Raw genomic sequence first — 16,793 nt, 5'->3', positions numbered from 1 at the left:
AACACATGCATTTAGCCTCCTGAATTGGAAAAGAAATTGAGGAAAGTGATTCCCCAACAAGATTGTTGTTGTTGTTGTTGTTGTTATTATTATAATATTTATTCTCCGCCACTCCCTTGCAGCTCGTGGCGGGTTACAACATCTTAAAATCCCCATTAAAACTCCATTAAAACAATAATTACATTCCCAACATTATCAACATGGCAAGATCGGCAACTCAACTTCCTCCCCTTCCCACTACTGGCGGGTGGAGAGGGGATCCTGATAGTATATATTTCAGGTCCTGGTGGTGTTTACTTTAGGACCTAATCCCAAATCCCAGATCCCAGGTCACTTTACATTGACAATCAAACTCATAACTCCTGGTTCAGCCCAAAGTTCATAGTTTGTCTAGTACTGATAATGAGCTGTGATAAAAAAGCAATTCAAATTTAGTTTAAAATCATTGAAACAAAGACAACTATTCATAATAGATATGAATCTCATTGAGAAAAGAATACAGAATGCACTCTCTAGATGTAAATGATACAGTACAGTGGATATGTTACATGTCATCTCTTATTCCTTAACTGTAAATTTGTAAGGCATCATTGTGAGCTTCTACCTTTTAAACTCACTAAGCATTGACCCATTAGAAATGCAAAACAACAACAACAACAACAGCAGAACTGGTAGAGATTTGTAAATGTTAAGATTTACAGTGGCTTGTTTGGCCTTACTGTCTCTAAGCACAGTTAATAGATCTTGACAGTGAAATGCACAAACCGCTTAAGCCGAAGGACAATACCTTTTATTAAAGGTAAAGATAAATCATCAAAAAGTTCTGCACAAGCTTTTGAGTTCACTAGAATTCTTCAGGCCGAATGCAATCACACATATAAAAAATAAGGAAAAAGAAAGAAAATGCTGTAATTGAGCATGATGAAAAAGCTCCAGTTTCCAGTTTGTAATAGTCTTAAAATAGAGTGATATTATGAAGCAATGTATGGCTGTGAAAGTTGGACCATAAGGAAGGTCGAGCGTCAAAGAATTGTGGCTTTTGAACTCTGGTGCTGGAGAAGACTCATGCAAGTCCATAGGGCTGCAAGGTGAACAAACCGGTCAGTCCTAGAAGAGATCAGCCCGGACTGCTCCTTAGAAGGCCAGATCCTGAAGATCAAACTCAAATACTTTAGCCACCTCATGAGAAGGAAGGACTCCCTGGAGAAGAGCCTAATGCTGGGAGCAATCGAGGGCAAAAGAAGAAGGGGACGACAGAGAATGAGGTGGCTGGATGGGGTCACTGAAGCAGTTGGTGCCAACAGCCATACATTGCTTCATAATATCTCTCTATTTTAAGGCTATTACAAACTGGAAACTGGAGCTTTTTCATCATGCTCAATTACAGCATTTTCTTTCTTTTTCCTTATTTTTTATATGGACTTCGAGGAATGGTAGAGGACAGGAAGGCCTGGAGGATCATTGTCCATGGAGTCGTGATGGGTCGGGCACGACTTCACAACTAACAACAACAACATGAAGCAATAGCTGTTTTCCTTTTCAAGCTGGTTTGTTCTTGCAGATGATGCTTTGCAATCCCACAGTTATTTGGAAATCAGTTCCATTGAACTCACTGGACCTTACTTCTGAGTAAGCATACACCAGATCAGCTTGTAAGTAAGAAAGGTTTCAAGAGTTTAGTCTCCTACCTCAGGATGCTTTAGAAATGACTCAGATTTCTTTTGAAGAGAGGAACAAACCGGTTTAAGCCTCCAGAGTGGGGGGGGGGGAGAATTTGTCAATCAATTACGCCATAAAAAGCTAAATATATCCTTTTTTCAAAAGGAAGCAGTTTAATGAAGCATATGTAGCTAAACTACATGTAAATGTTTCTTTTGTGCCTGCTCTTTTTTTTTTACAAGTGATTCTCTAATATATATTTCTAATTGTCTGCATACAACAGGACAGATAGTCCATAGCATCTGTCTGTTACTAACAGCAAAAAAGAGAGAAAAGACTAATCATGTCTCCTGCCATCATGTGGAGATTAAATGACACCCCCCCCCAACCCTGCCTGCCAAACACCCGCTCTGCTTTCTCTTCATTGAGAACCACAGGCATTTGAATAATAATACTATGGTCTCCATTAAGATGACAGTGGCAAAAAAAATCAGCTCAAACCCTGTGATTATGCCTTCAATCTAATAATTATTTAAATACCAGATAACGCCTTTCAGACTAATTGAGGCCTTTCAGCTGCTTGCATTTCGATTGCATCGCTGCATTTACTCCCTCTTGACTTCCTTTACCAAATGGATCCAAATTGCTTTTAAAGTCACATTTACAGGTTACATAAATTACATTGTGCTCTTCTCCTTCCCCCATCCCTGCACCCAACCCATGCCACAAAGTGCTTGGGCAGTATACACGATTTTGAGTTAACTTGCCCATATGATCCTGTTTGCAAAATAAGGCAAGGGAAGAGGAAAGGAGGCAAGTAGGGTGCTGTAGTCTAGCATGGAGACACCTGAAGCAATGAAGCAGAGCCTGTGTGTTTTTCGTGATCTGTTTAAAAAGTTAAGAGGAAGGAATTACCACATAAACATTTATAAACTCTTGGCAATTTCTTTTTACTATAATGTGATTTTAAATTTTTTCAAGTGGGAGCCGTGTTGGTCTTATGCAGCATAACAAAACAAAATCAGAGTCCAGGGGCACCTTTAAGACCAACAAAGATTTATTCAAGGTGTGAGCTTTCGAGTGCTTGCACTCTTCCTCAGACTATGAACTGACCATAATGACAGTGGGAATATATAAGCAAAAGTTAATCCTGTTAAATTAGTAAACTGTGTCACAACAACCAAATACAGCCATATGATAATTCTTTGCTAAAACAGCCAATCCGTTCCCTCAAATTCAGTTGTAGTTCACAAAAACATAGAAGAAATAAAAATGTCTATAAAACAGTTGCACTCAAAAGCTCACGCCTTGAATAAATCTTTGTTGGTCCTAAAGGTACCACTGGACACTGATTTTGTTTTTTAAATTTTTTTTATTATGAAAGAACTTGAAATCTGTTTCTTGTTATTTTGCTTTGTCAGAATCTTTGTCAGAAATCCTTCTGTTTCATCTTTTTATTATAGTAATGTTTTCTCCAGCCTAGGAAATTGGAGAATGAAAAAAGGATAATAATTTCTTGCTAGTTAGTCTTTCTCTCTGGTATATGCTTTCAGTTGTGCTATCACTTTATCAGAGAGAACAATGCTGTTTGACAAGCGTGGCTTTTGGGTTCTGGTGACTGGTGTTTATTACAGGTTATCAGGGTTCTCTTGTAAATTTGAAAAGCAGTTAGCAACCTTAAGTGTCTTCCATAGTGCAGAAGCACCTGAGCTGCTTGATTTTGCCCTTTGGAAATGAACTCACTTCAGGAAGGGTGAGGGAGAGTTTTGGTGTTTAAAAAGTTCTCTTGGAAAATTAATAAGAGGAAACGTGAGCAAGGCTGAACTGAAAGGTGAGCCTGTAACCCTGGCAATACATTCCCATTCTGTTTCCAGTATCTTATTCATGTTCACCTCACAGGAACTCTCCAGCTTTGCTGCGGCAATCTTTCTCATAATAAGAATGGAGTAGCTCTTCATAGGATTGCACTGTTAGTTCTCTTCTCAAAAATACTTATCTTTTCTACCTTCTTCAGTGTTAACAAGCTGAAAGCAAAACCATTTAGTGGAACTTGCATATCTGTGCCTGATCTTGAAATTGCCTTGTAGTCAAAAAGCAGGAATGCAATGTGCCATACATTCAAAAGGCTTTTTGGGATGTCTTCTGCATTACTTCATATTTCATCACTGCAACTGAGAAGGAACGTTAAGGACTGATAGCGGAGTAGGGATGCCTAATGAAGTGACGGCCTCAGTAACTAGAGAGCCTTTTCAACAATAGTTTCCACATACTTTAATAAGCTGAGAAGTATTGCTGCATAGATAATGTGTAGTTTGGATTTGTTCTTATGTGCAGCCCCACATATGGTAATGTGCACATGCAGGCCTGCCTCCAGAGGAATTTTCTAGTTAAAGCTTTCCAAAGGGTGCCCTTTCCCTTTCAGCAAACATAAATGCTTTCCCACCAAAAGCTACTTGGCAAAGGTGGCTGGTGCCATCTTCCCCAGTTCTTCTTTCACCACAGAGACAAGAGGATCATTCTTGCTTTGCTCTTTGTCTTATTTTGTTGTAAGTTACCACCTCTTCTTTTATTATTACGGCCCAGAAATCTTTTGAAAAAATACCAGTAGTGTGGCACTAAAATGCTACAATCAGATGAAAATTCCCTTTGTGTTGTCTGCTTCGGTGAGTCTCATAACATGGCAGCCTATAGACACTTCCAACAATTCACTCTCAAGGCCAGGAATTATAGGGCTTCATGATTTAAAGTTGCCCTTTGGGATTGCACCCTTCCTGGTTCTGAAAAACTGGCTACAAAGTAATAAAAGGAGCTTTCTGCCTGTCCTCAGTTGGTATTGTCTGCATGATCCATTCCAGATCTGAATCCACATCAACAGGTCCCGATCTGGAGAATCATAGTTTCTATGGCAGTCATACTTAGCAGGACTATCACAAATGGCCCATAGCCAACAAGTGCATCATCCCCATATTCATATGGGGATACTCCAATGTGGATCTATTACTGCCTCAGCTAATACCAAGACCAAAATGGTTTGTTCCAGATCAGGGAGGAACTAGCTTCAGGTGGGGATGACTTTCAGATTCCTTGGTACCACAACCTGTTTTATTCCCCCTGATTTCACTCCTGAACAGGGTATTTAACAGAGCATGAGCCATGTCTGGAAGAGGCACTGACACCCCCCACACACACACACACACCCAGGAGGGGGGCATGGCAGTGACTCTATATACAAGTTGGGCCCTTCCTGTGGATTGCCCAGCCCTTCCTCACTGCAGGGATGGGGCAGGCCAGTGTTCTGCCTTAGCTGGTACCTAGCAGCTGACTTAGAACTGGTGTAGACCAGGGAAATCTGACTGTTTAATTAAAGCAAAGCATCACAAAGTTCTGCAGTGAGTGTTGATGCAATGTGATTTCTGTCCTGTGCTCTGAATAATTAAAAAAGAACATACATTGTATTCTCATAGCCCCTTCTGGCCTTTCCATATTTCATTTTTTGACCTGTTGAATGTCCAAGGTATATATCCATTTGCCCTTGACTGTAGGAGGGAGGGAATTGTGTGGGAACTGTCCTCAGTTTGCATGTACAACTCAGTTTACCTTCTATGCAAAAGAGACACCTCGATTTAAATATCTTGATACAAATGAAAAGCAATCAGTGTAGATCTGATGACTGGTGATTGCTGAAGAGCAATCAAGGCAAATCTGACTGTAGAATTTCTTGGGGGCAGTGGAGTTCTAAGCGCATTTGACCATGATGGTTTCTTTTTGTTGTTTTTTATGATGCTATTTAAAAGATGAAGTTAATTGGAACAGTAGTGCAGTTAGAGCAAATGATTCCTAAATTAGTATTTTGTATTTATAAAGCATTTTTCCTAGTTGCCGAAAGTGATTTATCTCCATAATCTGGACAGCAGTCCTGTAAAGCAGTGATCCCCAACCACCAGGCCACAGCTCCCTCTCCGCCCCCCCCCCCCCCGCAGCGAGAAGCTCACCAAGCCACAAGCAAATTGGCTGCCAAAGCAGCTTATTAGCTTGCGGTCCAGCAAGCTTCTTTCTGCGGGAGGGGGGAGAGGGAAGCGCGGCCGCCGGCATGGTGGCAGCACAAACGTGCATTTGTGGACCCGGCGGGTCACCCCCCCACCCCTTGGTAGCGGTCCGCAATGGAAAAAAGGTCACGGACCGCTGCTGTAAAGCATAATCCCCGTATTGCAGATGGATGCCTGAGAAAAAGTGGTTTCCCTAAAGACATCTAGTGAGTTCACGGTGGAACTTACATTAGGAACTCCTAGCTCGTAACTTATGTTCTTAATCATAAATTTGTCAGGAATTTATTCTACCCTTAACCATTAAAATCATGAAATTAACTGCATTTGCTCCCACAATTTCAATCAGTGTTTGATAGCAATAACATAATTGTTGCTAATTCTACATGGAGTTTTGTTGATGAACTTTAGTTGCAATCCTGTGGACATATGCCTTGGAGCAAGCCCTGTTAAACCTAGTGGGACATGCTTCAGAATAAACATAACAAAAGTTCATATTGTGTACTAGCCATGTGTTTGTGAAAGGCCTATGTGAAATACCTGTTGGCAGGTGTATGCTTGTCTACCCCAGGGTTCAGATGCACCTTCCTTTCAAGACAGGGATTTGGTATTTACATTTATTTGGAAATTGTTAATTGAAGTACATACATTCTCAATTCAGTAGCCTTTGAGTTCACCATTGAATTCTTGTGAATAAGTAAAGTAGTATCTTTGATTTAGTGGTAAAGCACATTTGATGTAGTGGTGAACACACACCTGATTTCTCCTTTCTCTTTTCCTCATTCCCAAGACCTGAGGGAGGTATATTTAAAAAAAACAAACAGCTTGTAGGTGGAGAAGACATTTTAAAGATTTTTTTTCCTTACTCATCTTTATTAGACTTAAAGGCTGAATGAAAAACTGAATGCAAACCATTTTCCTTGCCTTCCCTCCATCTTCTCTCCATGCTGTATCTCCTGCTGGTTTCTGTAGTATCAGAGAGCTGCGACTAACCAACAAACAATCAGATTTGAATTTGACACTAGGGATTTGGGGAGGAAAATCCAGAGAAGCAGAAATCAACAAATGCATTTAAAATCATAAATGTTACTGAAGGGTTTTTTGCTCCTATTATAGGATAGAGAAGGTTTATTGTTGCCATCACAGTGCTTGGTACTGAATCCAAAATACAGGGCATATCTACACTTACAACCTCAGCATTCAAAGCCAGATTGTAATGGCTTTGATTGAGTAATGTATAATTAAAACAAGTAATTAAATAGAGATGCTGCTTTAAAATTGGAATGTTCAGTGGTTAGCGTGGCTCTGGGGGGTAAGTTAGGTAAGTTAGCTATATTCACTGACATGGTAACTTCTCTTGTTCCCTAACACAAATCACCCTTAAAATGACTGAAAAATTCATGGATGATAAAAATTGTCAGCCACTTTATACTGTTTAAATGTACCCTCCATATCACTCACAGTGCAATCTTAAACAGAATTATACCTTGTCTAAGTCCATAGATTTGGCTCAAACTGCATATTATATGTGACCAGGGTTAGAACAAGGTTCCTTCAGCATGACTGTCTAGGCACTGGGTGTTGATTCTCTATAGGTGCACAGCATGGAGAAGAGAGGCTCTATGTGCACTGACTGCAGCATTAAGTAAATATCCCTCTGCCCCCAAATGCTATTTTTGTCTGGGAAAATGGTGAGGGACGGAAGGCTGAAGCATTGCCAACCACTCTTGAACTAAATTGGGCCTTGGCTCAGATCATTAATGTCTGCCAAAAAGAAAAAAAAGACTTAATCCAGTTGTGGGATTCCAAATCTGACTCGTGTCACAGGTAACAGGAAATCTGGCCTTTCAGAAAGCTGTAATTTCACTTAGTGTTGTAGCGTCTGAATACCAGATTCTAGGGACAAGCAAAATTCTAACTTCATGCCATGCTTGTTTAGTTCAAGAATGGGGAAAATTTGCTTCATTAATGAGAGATAAGGTCCTTGGTTAGGTTCTTAAGAATCATGTTTCCTCTCTCTTGTAATTTTAAGGTTTTTGCTGTAAAAGAAGTCACTTTGCCATGATTGAAACGTCTCTATTCTCTCTTCCCCCCACCTCCAAGAAAAATAATTCCTTACCTCTAGCTACCCAGCTGCTCATCTTCAGAAGATATGGACACCATTATGGAAGGAGACACTGAAACTTAACAAAAAAAATTGTGGTCTCTTTTCATAGATTTGGCATGATTTTCTGTTGGGTTCAGTTCTTACTTGTAAAATGCAGCTGAGATATTTAAGGATAGGTAAATAACTATACATTGCACAGAAAAAATGGCAACAGGAATGGACTGGTGGTGCCCAAATCAAGAATTAAATAATCGAGGGACTCTATACAATGACAATAATTATAGAACAGAAACTTCTAATCCCTAATATGCTCTGACCATATTGTTCCCCATAGCTAGAAGTCATTTATATTGCATTAAAAAGCAACTCTCAGGTATATGAGATCATATTGGAACTGGCACCTAGATAATAAGCTTTTGGGAGCAATTTTATTAAACTATGTTCACATGATTAAGTTAAAGAAGTTCTGATTCTCGCTTAACAGCTATTTATTCTGAAAATAGTGTTATGTAGCTGTATTTTGGAGTGTTTCAGGTAAGTGGCAAGTTCTGAGGTGGAAAAGCAATTTTGAAGCATAAAGCATTTCATCTCCTTTCTTTTTCTACCTCAAATGGCTTGAGGTAGAGGAGAGGATGGTCATTTCAGAGAGAATGACAAATATATATAGAGAATGACAAATATATGAGTGTGTATATATGTATATACACATACACTTTTAATAACTCTTAATTTTGCTCGGCAGTTGGTTGAGTGAAAGAGAACTAGGAGTAGGGAAAGACCTTTAAAAGATCCTGCTCCAGAGCTTTGTCATTTTCCTTGCTTATACCTTTCTGTTTAGCTCTAGTCCTTCTGAGAATTCTGTACAGCATTGGAGCCACATACCTGTACCATTGAACCTTTACAAACAGCAGTATTAGAAGAAGAAGAAGAGTTGGTTCTTATAGGCCGCTTTTCTCTATCCGAAGGAGGCTCAAAGCAGCTTACAGTCGCCTTCCCTTTCCTCTCCCCACAACAGACACCCTGTGAGGTGGGTGAGGCTGAGAGAGTCCTGATATCACTGCTCAGTCAGAACAGTTTTATCAGTGCCGTGGTCACTCAGCTGGCTGCATGTGGGGGAGTGCAGAATCAAACCCGGCATGCAAGATTAGAAGTCCGCTCTCCTAACCACTACACCAAACTGGCTCCCAGTTTATTTGATTCTTAGACCGCCCTCCTGGTGGGCCAGCTCAGTAGTTACCTCCTCCCTCCAAAAAAACATCTTTCCTTGTGGAACTTGTCAATATATGTTGCAAAGGGTTGAATCATAGCCAAGCAGAATTAGCTCTTTATTCTTCCAAGAAACATACAGGACAAGGTTTTGTTCTCTCCATCACCAGTGCCCAAAAAGGGCCACTCAGGTACCTAGGAGGAGGACTTTTAGGGGTGGCAAAAAGTGGTGAGCTGGCCCTATGTGGAAAATGTTTAAAGTCAAGGAATCCAGGGAGCTGTACTTTTATCAGAGACCATAGTTCTTTAGTAGAATTAATTACCAAGCAAAATATAGATGCTACAGTTTTATCAATGAACTACCTGGATTTGGGGGAATTCTGATCATTTTCCAGCACAAGAGGGCTTCACTAGGTTTCTGTTTATTAGAATTTTACTGTGAGGAACTGTGTGGTACCAAGTAGGGTTGCCAATCTCCAGGTGTTGGCGGGAGACCTACTGGGATGATAACTGACCTCTGGGAAACAGAGATCCACTAACCTGGAGGAAAAAAGGCTGCTTTGTAAGATGGCCCTATGACATTATACCCCATGGAAGTTTCTCCTCTGGAGCTCCAGCCCCAAGGTCACCAGGTATTTCTGGAGTTGGCAACGTAGCATAATCACAGAGACTTTGCTAGGGACATGCATGAAGTGGCTTTCTCTGTTAGAAAAGCCTTTGAAACAAAGAGTAATTTATTCCATTAAATCCTGAGTCTATTCCAGTTTGCCACCAAATTCCACCTGCAATAAAATTCAGCATCAAATCTGCTTAAGATCATTTCTCTGCTAAAGTGCCTACACAGCTCTAGCGACAACAGCGTCTTTTTGACAGAGTGTTATGTGTAATGATCGTTGCAAGAAATATGTGACTAATGCTGTATTAGAGTTTTCTACAGCACATGTATAAGGTGAGAAGTAAACTTTTCATCCAGATTACCAGATGCCAGTTCAGAGCTATTTAAAGATGTATGTATATTATGTGCCTATACATAATTCTTCCAGATTATGTGTGTTTCCTGCAGGAGGTCTGGTGTAACATGTAATATGTTGCCAGAAATACATATTGTGAGTACCAACTATACCAAAACTGAAGACTTAGCCATGGTATGTAGTATGTAGTTGTCCAGCAACACCTGGCCGAAAACACAATTGAGTGAAAACTCAGTTGCAGACCTTGTGTGAATAACACTTTCCCTATCCAGCAAACCCTCTGTTGTAAAGAATAAGAGCAGCTGCTGAACTCTACCCTTTGCAATGATTGTTCTTTCAGGCAGGTACTCTGTGCAGCTGATGGCAAGTTTACAAATAAAAAAGGGGATGCTGCAAGTCCATGTTGAAAGGAATGTACAGCTGCTGCCTGCCAAGCCCAATCAAAAGCTGCTCTGCTGTTACAGCAAAGAGCAGGGGTTGATCCAGACTGAGTCAGGGTGAGCCTCAGATAGCGGAAAAGAGCGGCAGAGGTGGAGTCGGCAAGCTTCAGTGCAGTGTGGGTTGCAATGTGTTATGTAATTGATAGAGACCCAGAAATAATTCTTTACAAAAGGGGTAAGTAGCATCCGAAGAAAAGGCTTCATTCTTACTGGAGGTAGGGAGCAGGCAGAGCCTGCACTTTCTTTTTCCAAGGGAGTGGTTCGTCCTTGTTTCCTCCCTTTGCGTTTGATTTTCCAAAGACAAATGTTCTTCAGGCTAATGTTTCTGAGAAATGTAAGTATGGCATTCAATTGAAGTTACAAAACATTAAAGATTCATGGGAAAGAGATTAGGGAAGAATCTTAAGAGCCTCAAAATGCTAACTGGTGGAGATGGCAGATATATTCCTGAGTGGCAACCCTAAGGTTGTATCAGTCTTTTCTGTCTCTTCTAGAAGAGTAGCAATGTTTTATCCTAGATCTTGGATGGCTTTTGTATCTGATCTGAAGAGTGAATGGAAGAAGACTGGCTCCCTGACAGCCATAGAACAACTGCTTGGGCTCAGCCACAGAAGCTGTGAAGGTGGAACATGCAGAAAGGGGGGGAAATGTCAGTAGTTGGGTAGGCATGAACCAGTGGGAAGAGTGAAATCTGCATGGTTTGGTCTAAGTAGCTTGGCTTTGATATCCAGAAATATGTGCTCCAATGTATTTCATATTTCTTTGTGATGTTCATGTGCATAGCATAGCCAGATATATGCAGACTGAATGTTAGTCCTTTATGTAATCAGGATGCTAAATAATATATTGTCCCAATCTCATAGAATCATAGAATCATAGAGTTGGAAGGGACCATACAGGCCATCTAGTCCAACCCCCTGCTCAACGCAGGATCATCCCTAAGCATCCTAAAGCATCCAAGAAAAGTCTGTATCCAACCTTTGCTTGAAGACTGCTAGTGAGGGGGAGTTCACCACCTCCTTAGGCAGCCTATTCCACTGCTGAACTACTCTTGACTGTGAAATTTCCCCCCCTGATATCTAGCCTATATCATTGTACTTGTAGTTTAAACCCATTACTCCTTGCACTGCTTCCTTTGTACAATAAATAGAAAACAGGTAAAATGCCAGGGCTGTGTCTGCACTTCTCTCTACTGCTACTCCATGTGAGAACAACAGTACAAAGCCACATGGTACTTTACCAAGTAGGCATTTCTCCTCAACACCATTTCATACCTCATGCAAACCCCAGTGGTTACATTGTACAAGTGAACTATATACTTTATCAGATGTACCAAAGTAGGTTGTTGTTGTTAATGAAATCTCATGATGCAATGACTGAGCATTCTAAACAGGTCTACTCAGAAGTTTCATTTTAGTCCATGGGGGGTTTAGTCCCAGAAAAGGGTGGCAGCCACAGAATACCAGCCACAGTTTTTTAAAATACTGTAGAACTCTTTGTCTCCAGTCTGTAGTCAAGATTCTACATTGTGGTTGTGCATCTGTGATTGATGGACGCATGTCTGACCTGCCACTTGATGACGATTTGGTAAGTTCATACTGCACTGGCACACACAACCCACTCTCTATGGACTCATCAATTACAAAAGGTGCAGACACAGCCTAAGGCACCAAGTTGCTGGTGAATGGGAGCATGCAGCAACAGGAGGTGCTGCTGACACATGAGCTCTCTCTGCTGAGATTTTTCTCTTTAATTAAATTGTAACCCCTATGGATTTCATGGGCAGGAAACCCCTCTTACTCCCCTGTCAATTCAACACCTTGCAAATAAGCCCCTCTAGCCAGGGTTGTTAGATCTGATGACTGGGTAGGTGAACTGTCTGCAAAACACTTGTCTTTTGGCTGAGATTGATTATTCCCTCCTGCAGCCAAATGAACTCATGACTCAGAGCATATTATGAGCAGTTAAACTGTGTAACAATTAATGCACAGAGGCGGAACAGAGTGCTAAAGCCTTCACTGTTTACCCAAATGGGAACTATGCTTGTTCTTCATGGGTTTAGAGATGTCCTTATTTTATCTCAAGTAGTCTTTAATGAAAAAGCCTGCTTGAATTGTATCTACTGGATGCTTCTGGCCTAATCTTTTCTCCTGTGCATGTGTTTTTATTTTTGTAGAACCATGTGAGACCCGCTGCTGCAGCAAGAGGCAGACACTGGGAGTTCTGAGGGTGACATTCTGTTGCCTCTTTTTCCCCCATTGCAGGATGGAACAGAGAAAGATCTGGCCTTGGATATGGGACTCCGATGGCTGTTCAGTGGCCTTGGTGTTTCTTTTCTTGGTTTCTTTTTCAAGAAATTCTGCAAGCACTTCCATTTACAATACTTTTCACTCTGAGAACCGTGACTGGACTTTCAACCACTTGACTGTCCATCAGGCCACTGGAGCAGTCTATGTGGGAGCCATCAATCGGGTTTACAAGCTGTCTGGAAACTTGACCATCTTGGTAGCTCATAAGACAGGACCTGAGGAGGACAACAAGTCTTGCTACCCACCACTCATAGTGCAGCCCTGCAGTGAGATTCTGACACTCACCAATAATGTTAATAAGCTGCTGATCATTGACTACTCTGAGAATAGGTTGTTAGCCTGTGGAAGCCTCTACCAAGGAGTATGCAAACTTCTGCGATTGGATGACCTTTTCATACTGGTTGAACCATCTCACAAAAAAGAACACTATCTTTCCAGTGTTAACCAGACTGGCACTATGTATGGAGTTATAGTCCGTTCTGAGGGTGAGGATGGGAAGCTGTTCATTGGTACAGCAGTGGATGGAAAACAGGATTACTTTCCCACTCTCTCCAGCCGCAAGCTACCACGTGACCCAGAATCATCAGCTATGTTGGATTATGAGCTCCATAGTGACTTTGTTTCATCACTCATCAAAATCCCATCAGACACACTGGCCCTAGTCTCACACTTTGATATCTTCTACATCTATGGATTTGCCAGTGGCAATTTTGTCTATTTTTTGACCGTCCAACCAGAGACGCCTGAGGGTGTGTCCATCAACTCAGCCAGTGATCTGTTCTACACATCTCGAATTGTGCGTCTCTGCAAGGACGACCCCAAGTTCCACTCTTATGTATCTCTGCCTTTTGGCTGTGTCAAGGGTGATGTGGAATATCGACTCCTACAGGCTGCCTTCCTTTCTAAGCCAGGGGAGGTGCTGGCCAGGTCTCTCAACATCACTGGCCGGGATGATGTCCTTTTTGCCATCTTCTCCAAAGGGCAAAAACAGTATCACCAGCCCCCTGATGATTCAGCTCTTTGCATCTTTCCCATCCGTGCAATCAATGCCCAAATTAAGGACCGCCTGCAATCTTGCTACCAGGGAGAAGGCAACTTGGAACTCAACTGGCTACTAGGGAAGGATGTTCAGTGTACCAAGGCGGTAAGAATGTTCATGGTCTTTTAGCTAACATTACTTGAGAGAAAAGTATGAAAAACATAACATAACATTTACAGATACCATTTGATTGTTATTTTTAAACAAGCAGGTTCAAGAAATAACTCAGTTACAGGCTCACCCTGCTGTAAGATAAAAGCACCAGTGCTGATCTGTCAACATTAGCAGGTTATCGAGAAGGCATTGTCTGGAAAACAATTCTCACTTATAAATGCTGCTATGTAAAATGTCATTGAGTTGTTTCTTCCTTTGTTCCCTGTGTGTCAGAATGAGGAGCATAATTGATTCATATATCATGACGGAAAGGTGAATTCTTTAATGAGCAATCGTTTTGTTATTATGGTAATAAAAGCCAATAATATGAAGCATTTGAATTGGAAGTTTTTAGTTGCTGCCCAGTCTGATGCCAAACCTGAGAAAGGCTGGAAAAAATGCCAGCAGGAGAGCTTCATCCAAATGAGCTTCAAAGATTAATGACAGAGTCCTCCTCTTTTGTTCCTGATTGATGTAGCTAAGTGGGTACAGAAGAACTGAGAAACCTCTTTTTTCCATGTCATAGTCAGGCCTGCTTAGAAGTAAGTCACATGTTATCCAATGGGACATATACCCTGAAAAGCTTCTTCAGGATTCCTGCCAAAATCAAAGTTATTTGTAGCATCAGAGTAAATGAACAAATTTGTGGTGGCCAATAGAGGCTGCTTATTTAAGGTGCTTTATGAATGCAGCCAGTGGACGATTTTTCCAGCAGTAAGACTATGAGATTCTGTAGTTTGTCTGCAATTAAGCAGGAATCCTGCTTAGGTCCAGTCAGCATGAACAATATTAATTTGTTCTTCAAAGGTTTCCATTTACAGAAGTGCTCTAAGTATTTGCACAGGAAGGCCAGTATCATTTATTCTCCCTTGCAAACTGGAAAGGCAGGAGCAAGCGATTCCTGTAGGTTAATGGGAAAGTCATGACTAGAGTCCTGATATTCTGCATTCCAAGACAAGCTGTCTTCTGAGCCCAGCTTGTTTCACAGGCATTCAGTCTTGAAAGAAACCTGGGGGAGGTGAAAGGAGAATGGCACCGTTATGTCAGCTGCTCAGAACATCTGTTGGGATTGGCAGAGGGTGTCTTTTCTGCTGTTCTGCTCAGCTTGTTGAAGTGTCCATCTTCTTGAAGGAAAATGTTTTGAAGGTGTGAAATGTTTATTCTGTTATCAATTCAAGCTGTTGTACAGGACAGAGTAGGCTGCTTTTCTAAAAACCCAAGTGTAGCAAGTAGGAAATTGCAATTTACTTCCAGAGAGCAGACACCTGCATTCCCTGTGCTGCTAGAAGATGATTTCTCACAAGTAGGGAAGGTGATGAGGTTGATTTGGGGTCATCATAATTCTTCCAGATAATTTATAGGGGGCAGGACCAGAAAACAAACAAAAGTAGAGTGTCTGTATGAGGAAATGTGTTGTAATGACAGAAGGGCCAAGATCTGTTGCAGATTTGGAGGACTATAGAGGTACAATTCTGACTCAGGATGTGAATCTGGAAAACGTGGGAAGAAGTGATTCTGTAGAATAGATTGTGCTATCTTTGTCTTCTCAGAAGGAACTCTGGATGGCATTTTGTATGGGTTTGTATATGATTTTCTATAACAGGGGAGTATTAAACAACCAGGCAATCTGCCTTCGACATCCAAATTATTTCACCAACTTTATGCAGATCTTTGAGTCACTCTACGTTTGCACCATGCACTTAAACCACAGGATTTCAAAGCAGAGACCTCAGCCAATCAGGACACAATGGCAAAGATGGGGTCCAATCAGGACACAATGGCAAATATGGGGTTTTGTGCAGGCATTACATAGCAGCAAGAATGAATGCCTGGACTATGGCAAAAGAGTGATTTTGTGTGAATAGTATTAAAGATAAGCAGAGTAAACTCAGTGGATTTTTGACCATTACTTGATACTAAGGTTCTCTAAGGCAGAATCAGATGACAGTAAGATTGCCACATTGTTTTAAACAATCTGATTTGTTTGTTTGCCATCTTTGACAAGGTAGTGTCAGGGATAAGTACTCTGCTTAGGTTTAAACTAATCGACATAGGCAGATGAAGGCATTAAAAAAAAAAGAAATGGTGTGGGCTTTCCCATGAAATTTTCTGCACCAAACAATCCCTCTCTAAGCTAGTTCTTCTTGGAACTGGATATAGTGTTGTTCACATAACAGCCTGAATCACATGAAAGAAAGAAAAAAAATGTGGAGTTGGCAGTAGTGTGTGATTTGAAGGATTAGGTGGACAAACAAACCCAAGTATATGATTATATTATTATCCAAGGAGTAAGAAGCAAAATTTTCCTGTTAGCGTGGAAATGCCAAGAGTCCTTCATGGTTCTTAGAACATAGCTGTCCAAGTCACAACTCTGTTACAAGGACCATGAGTAAAACTGATATGTTGGTGGGTATGCATGGTGAGATTGATCTGTAAAATATGATACAAGAATGAGACAGTGAACTTGAGACTCCAAGGCTTGTTTCAAAGTGATTCCAAAGCAAAACAAATATAGTTGCTGCTGGCCTCAAGTTTCAAAGTATTACTTTGGGTTCAAATGATCAGAATGTTTACATGTCAGTCAGACATTACCTAGGAGAGTTCAAAAATATGCTCCTTCACTCTGCACTCACCTACATTTTTTTCCCCTTTCAGCCAGTCCCAATAGATGATAACTTCTGTGGGTTGGACATTAACCAGCCATTGGGAGGCTCCATACCAGTAGAGGGAGTGACTCTTTACACTTCTAGCCGGGATCGAATGACTTCTGTCACTTCCTATGTCTACAATGACTACAGTGTGGTGTTTGTGGGGACCAAGAGTGGCAAGCTGAAAAAGGTAAGTTGACAGTTTGGGTTCCAGGGAG

At 41.1% G+C, this 16,793-nt stretch overlaps 1 protein-coding gene across 4 annotated transcripts in view; it reads left to right on the top strand.

The window, feature by feature from the left end:
• PLXNA2 (plexin A2) overlaps window positions 1-16,793 on the top strand; it is a 479,995-nt gene that overhangs the window by 34,090 nt on the left and 429,112 nt on the right. For 3 of the 4 annotated variants that reach the window (XM_077334857.1, XM_077334858.1, XM_077334860.1), the window contains 2 exons: window positions 12,603-13,879; window positions 16,583-16,765. In XM_077334857.1, coding sequence (XP_077190972.1) covers window positions 12,692-13,879; window positions 16,583-16,765 — 1,371 coding nt within the window. In that variant the 5' untranslated portion in view covers window positions 12,603-12,691. The remainder of the gene's footprint in view (window positions 1-12,602; window positions 13,880-16,582; window positions 16,766-16,793) is intronic. The other variant, XM_077334859.1, reaches the window with a different exon arrangement.

The sequence above is a fragment of the Paroedura picta genome, chromosome 4, assembly GCF_049243985.1.
Source record: "Paroedura picta isolate Pp20150507F chromosome 4, Ppicta_v3.0, whole genome shotgun sequence".
Lineage (NCBI taxonomy): Eukaryota > Metazoa > Chordata > Lepidosauria > Squamata > Gekkonidae > Paroedura > Paroedura picta.
Note: the sequence above shows the minus strand (reverse complement) of the source record. Positions and strands in the feature narration are given on the sequence as shown.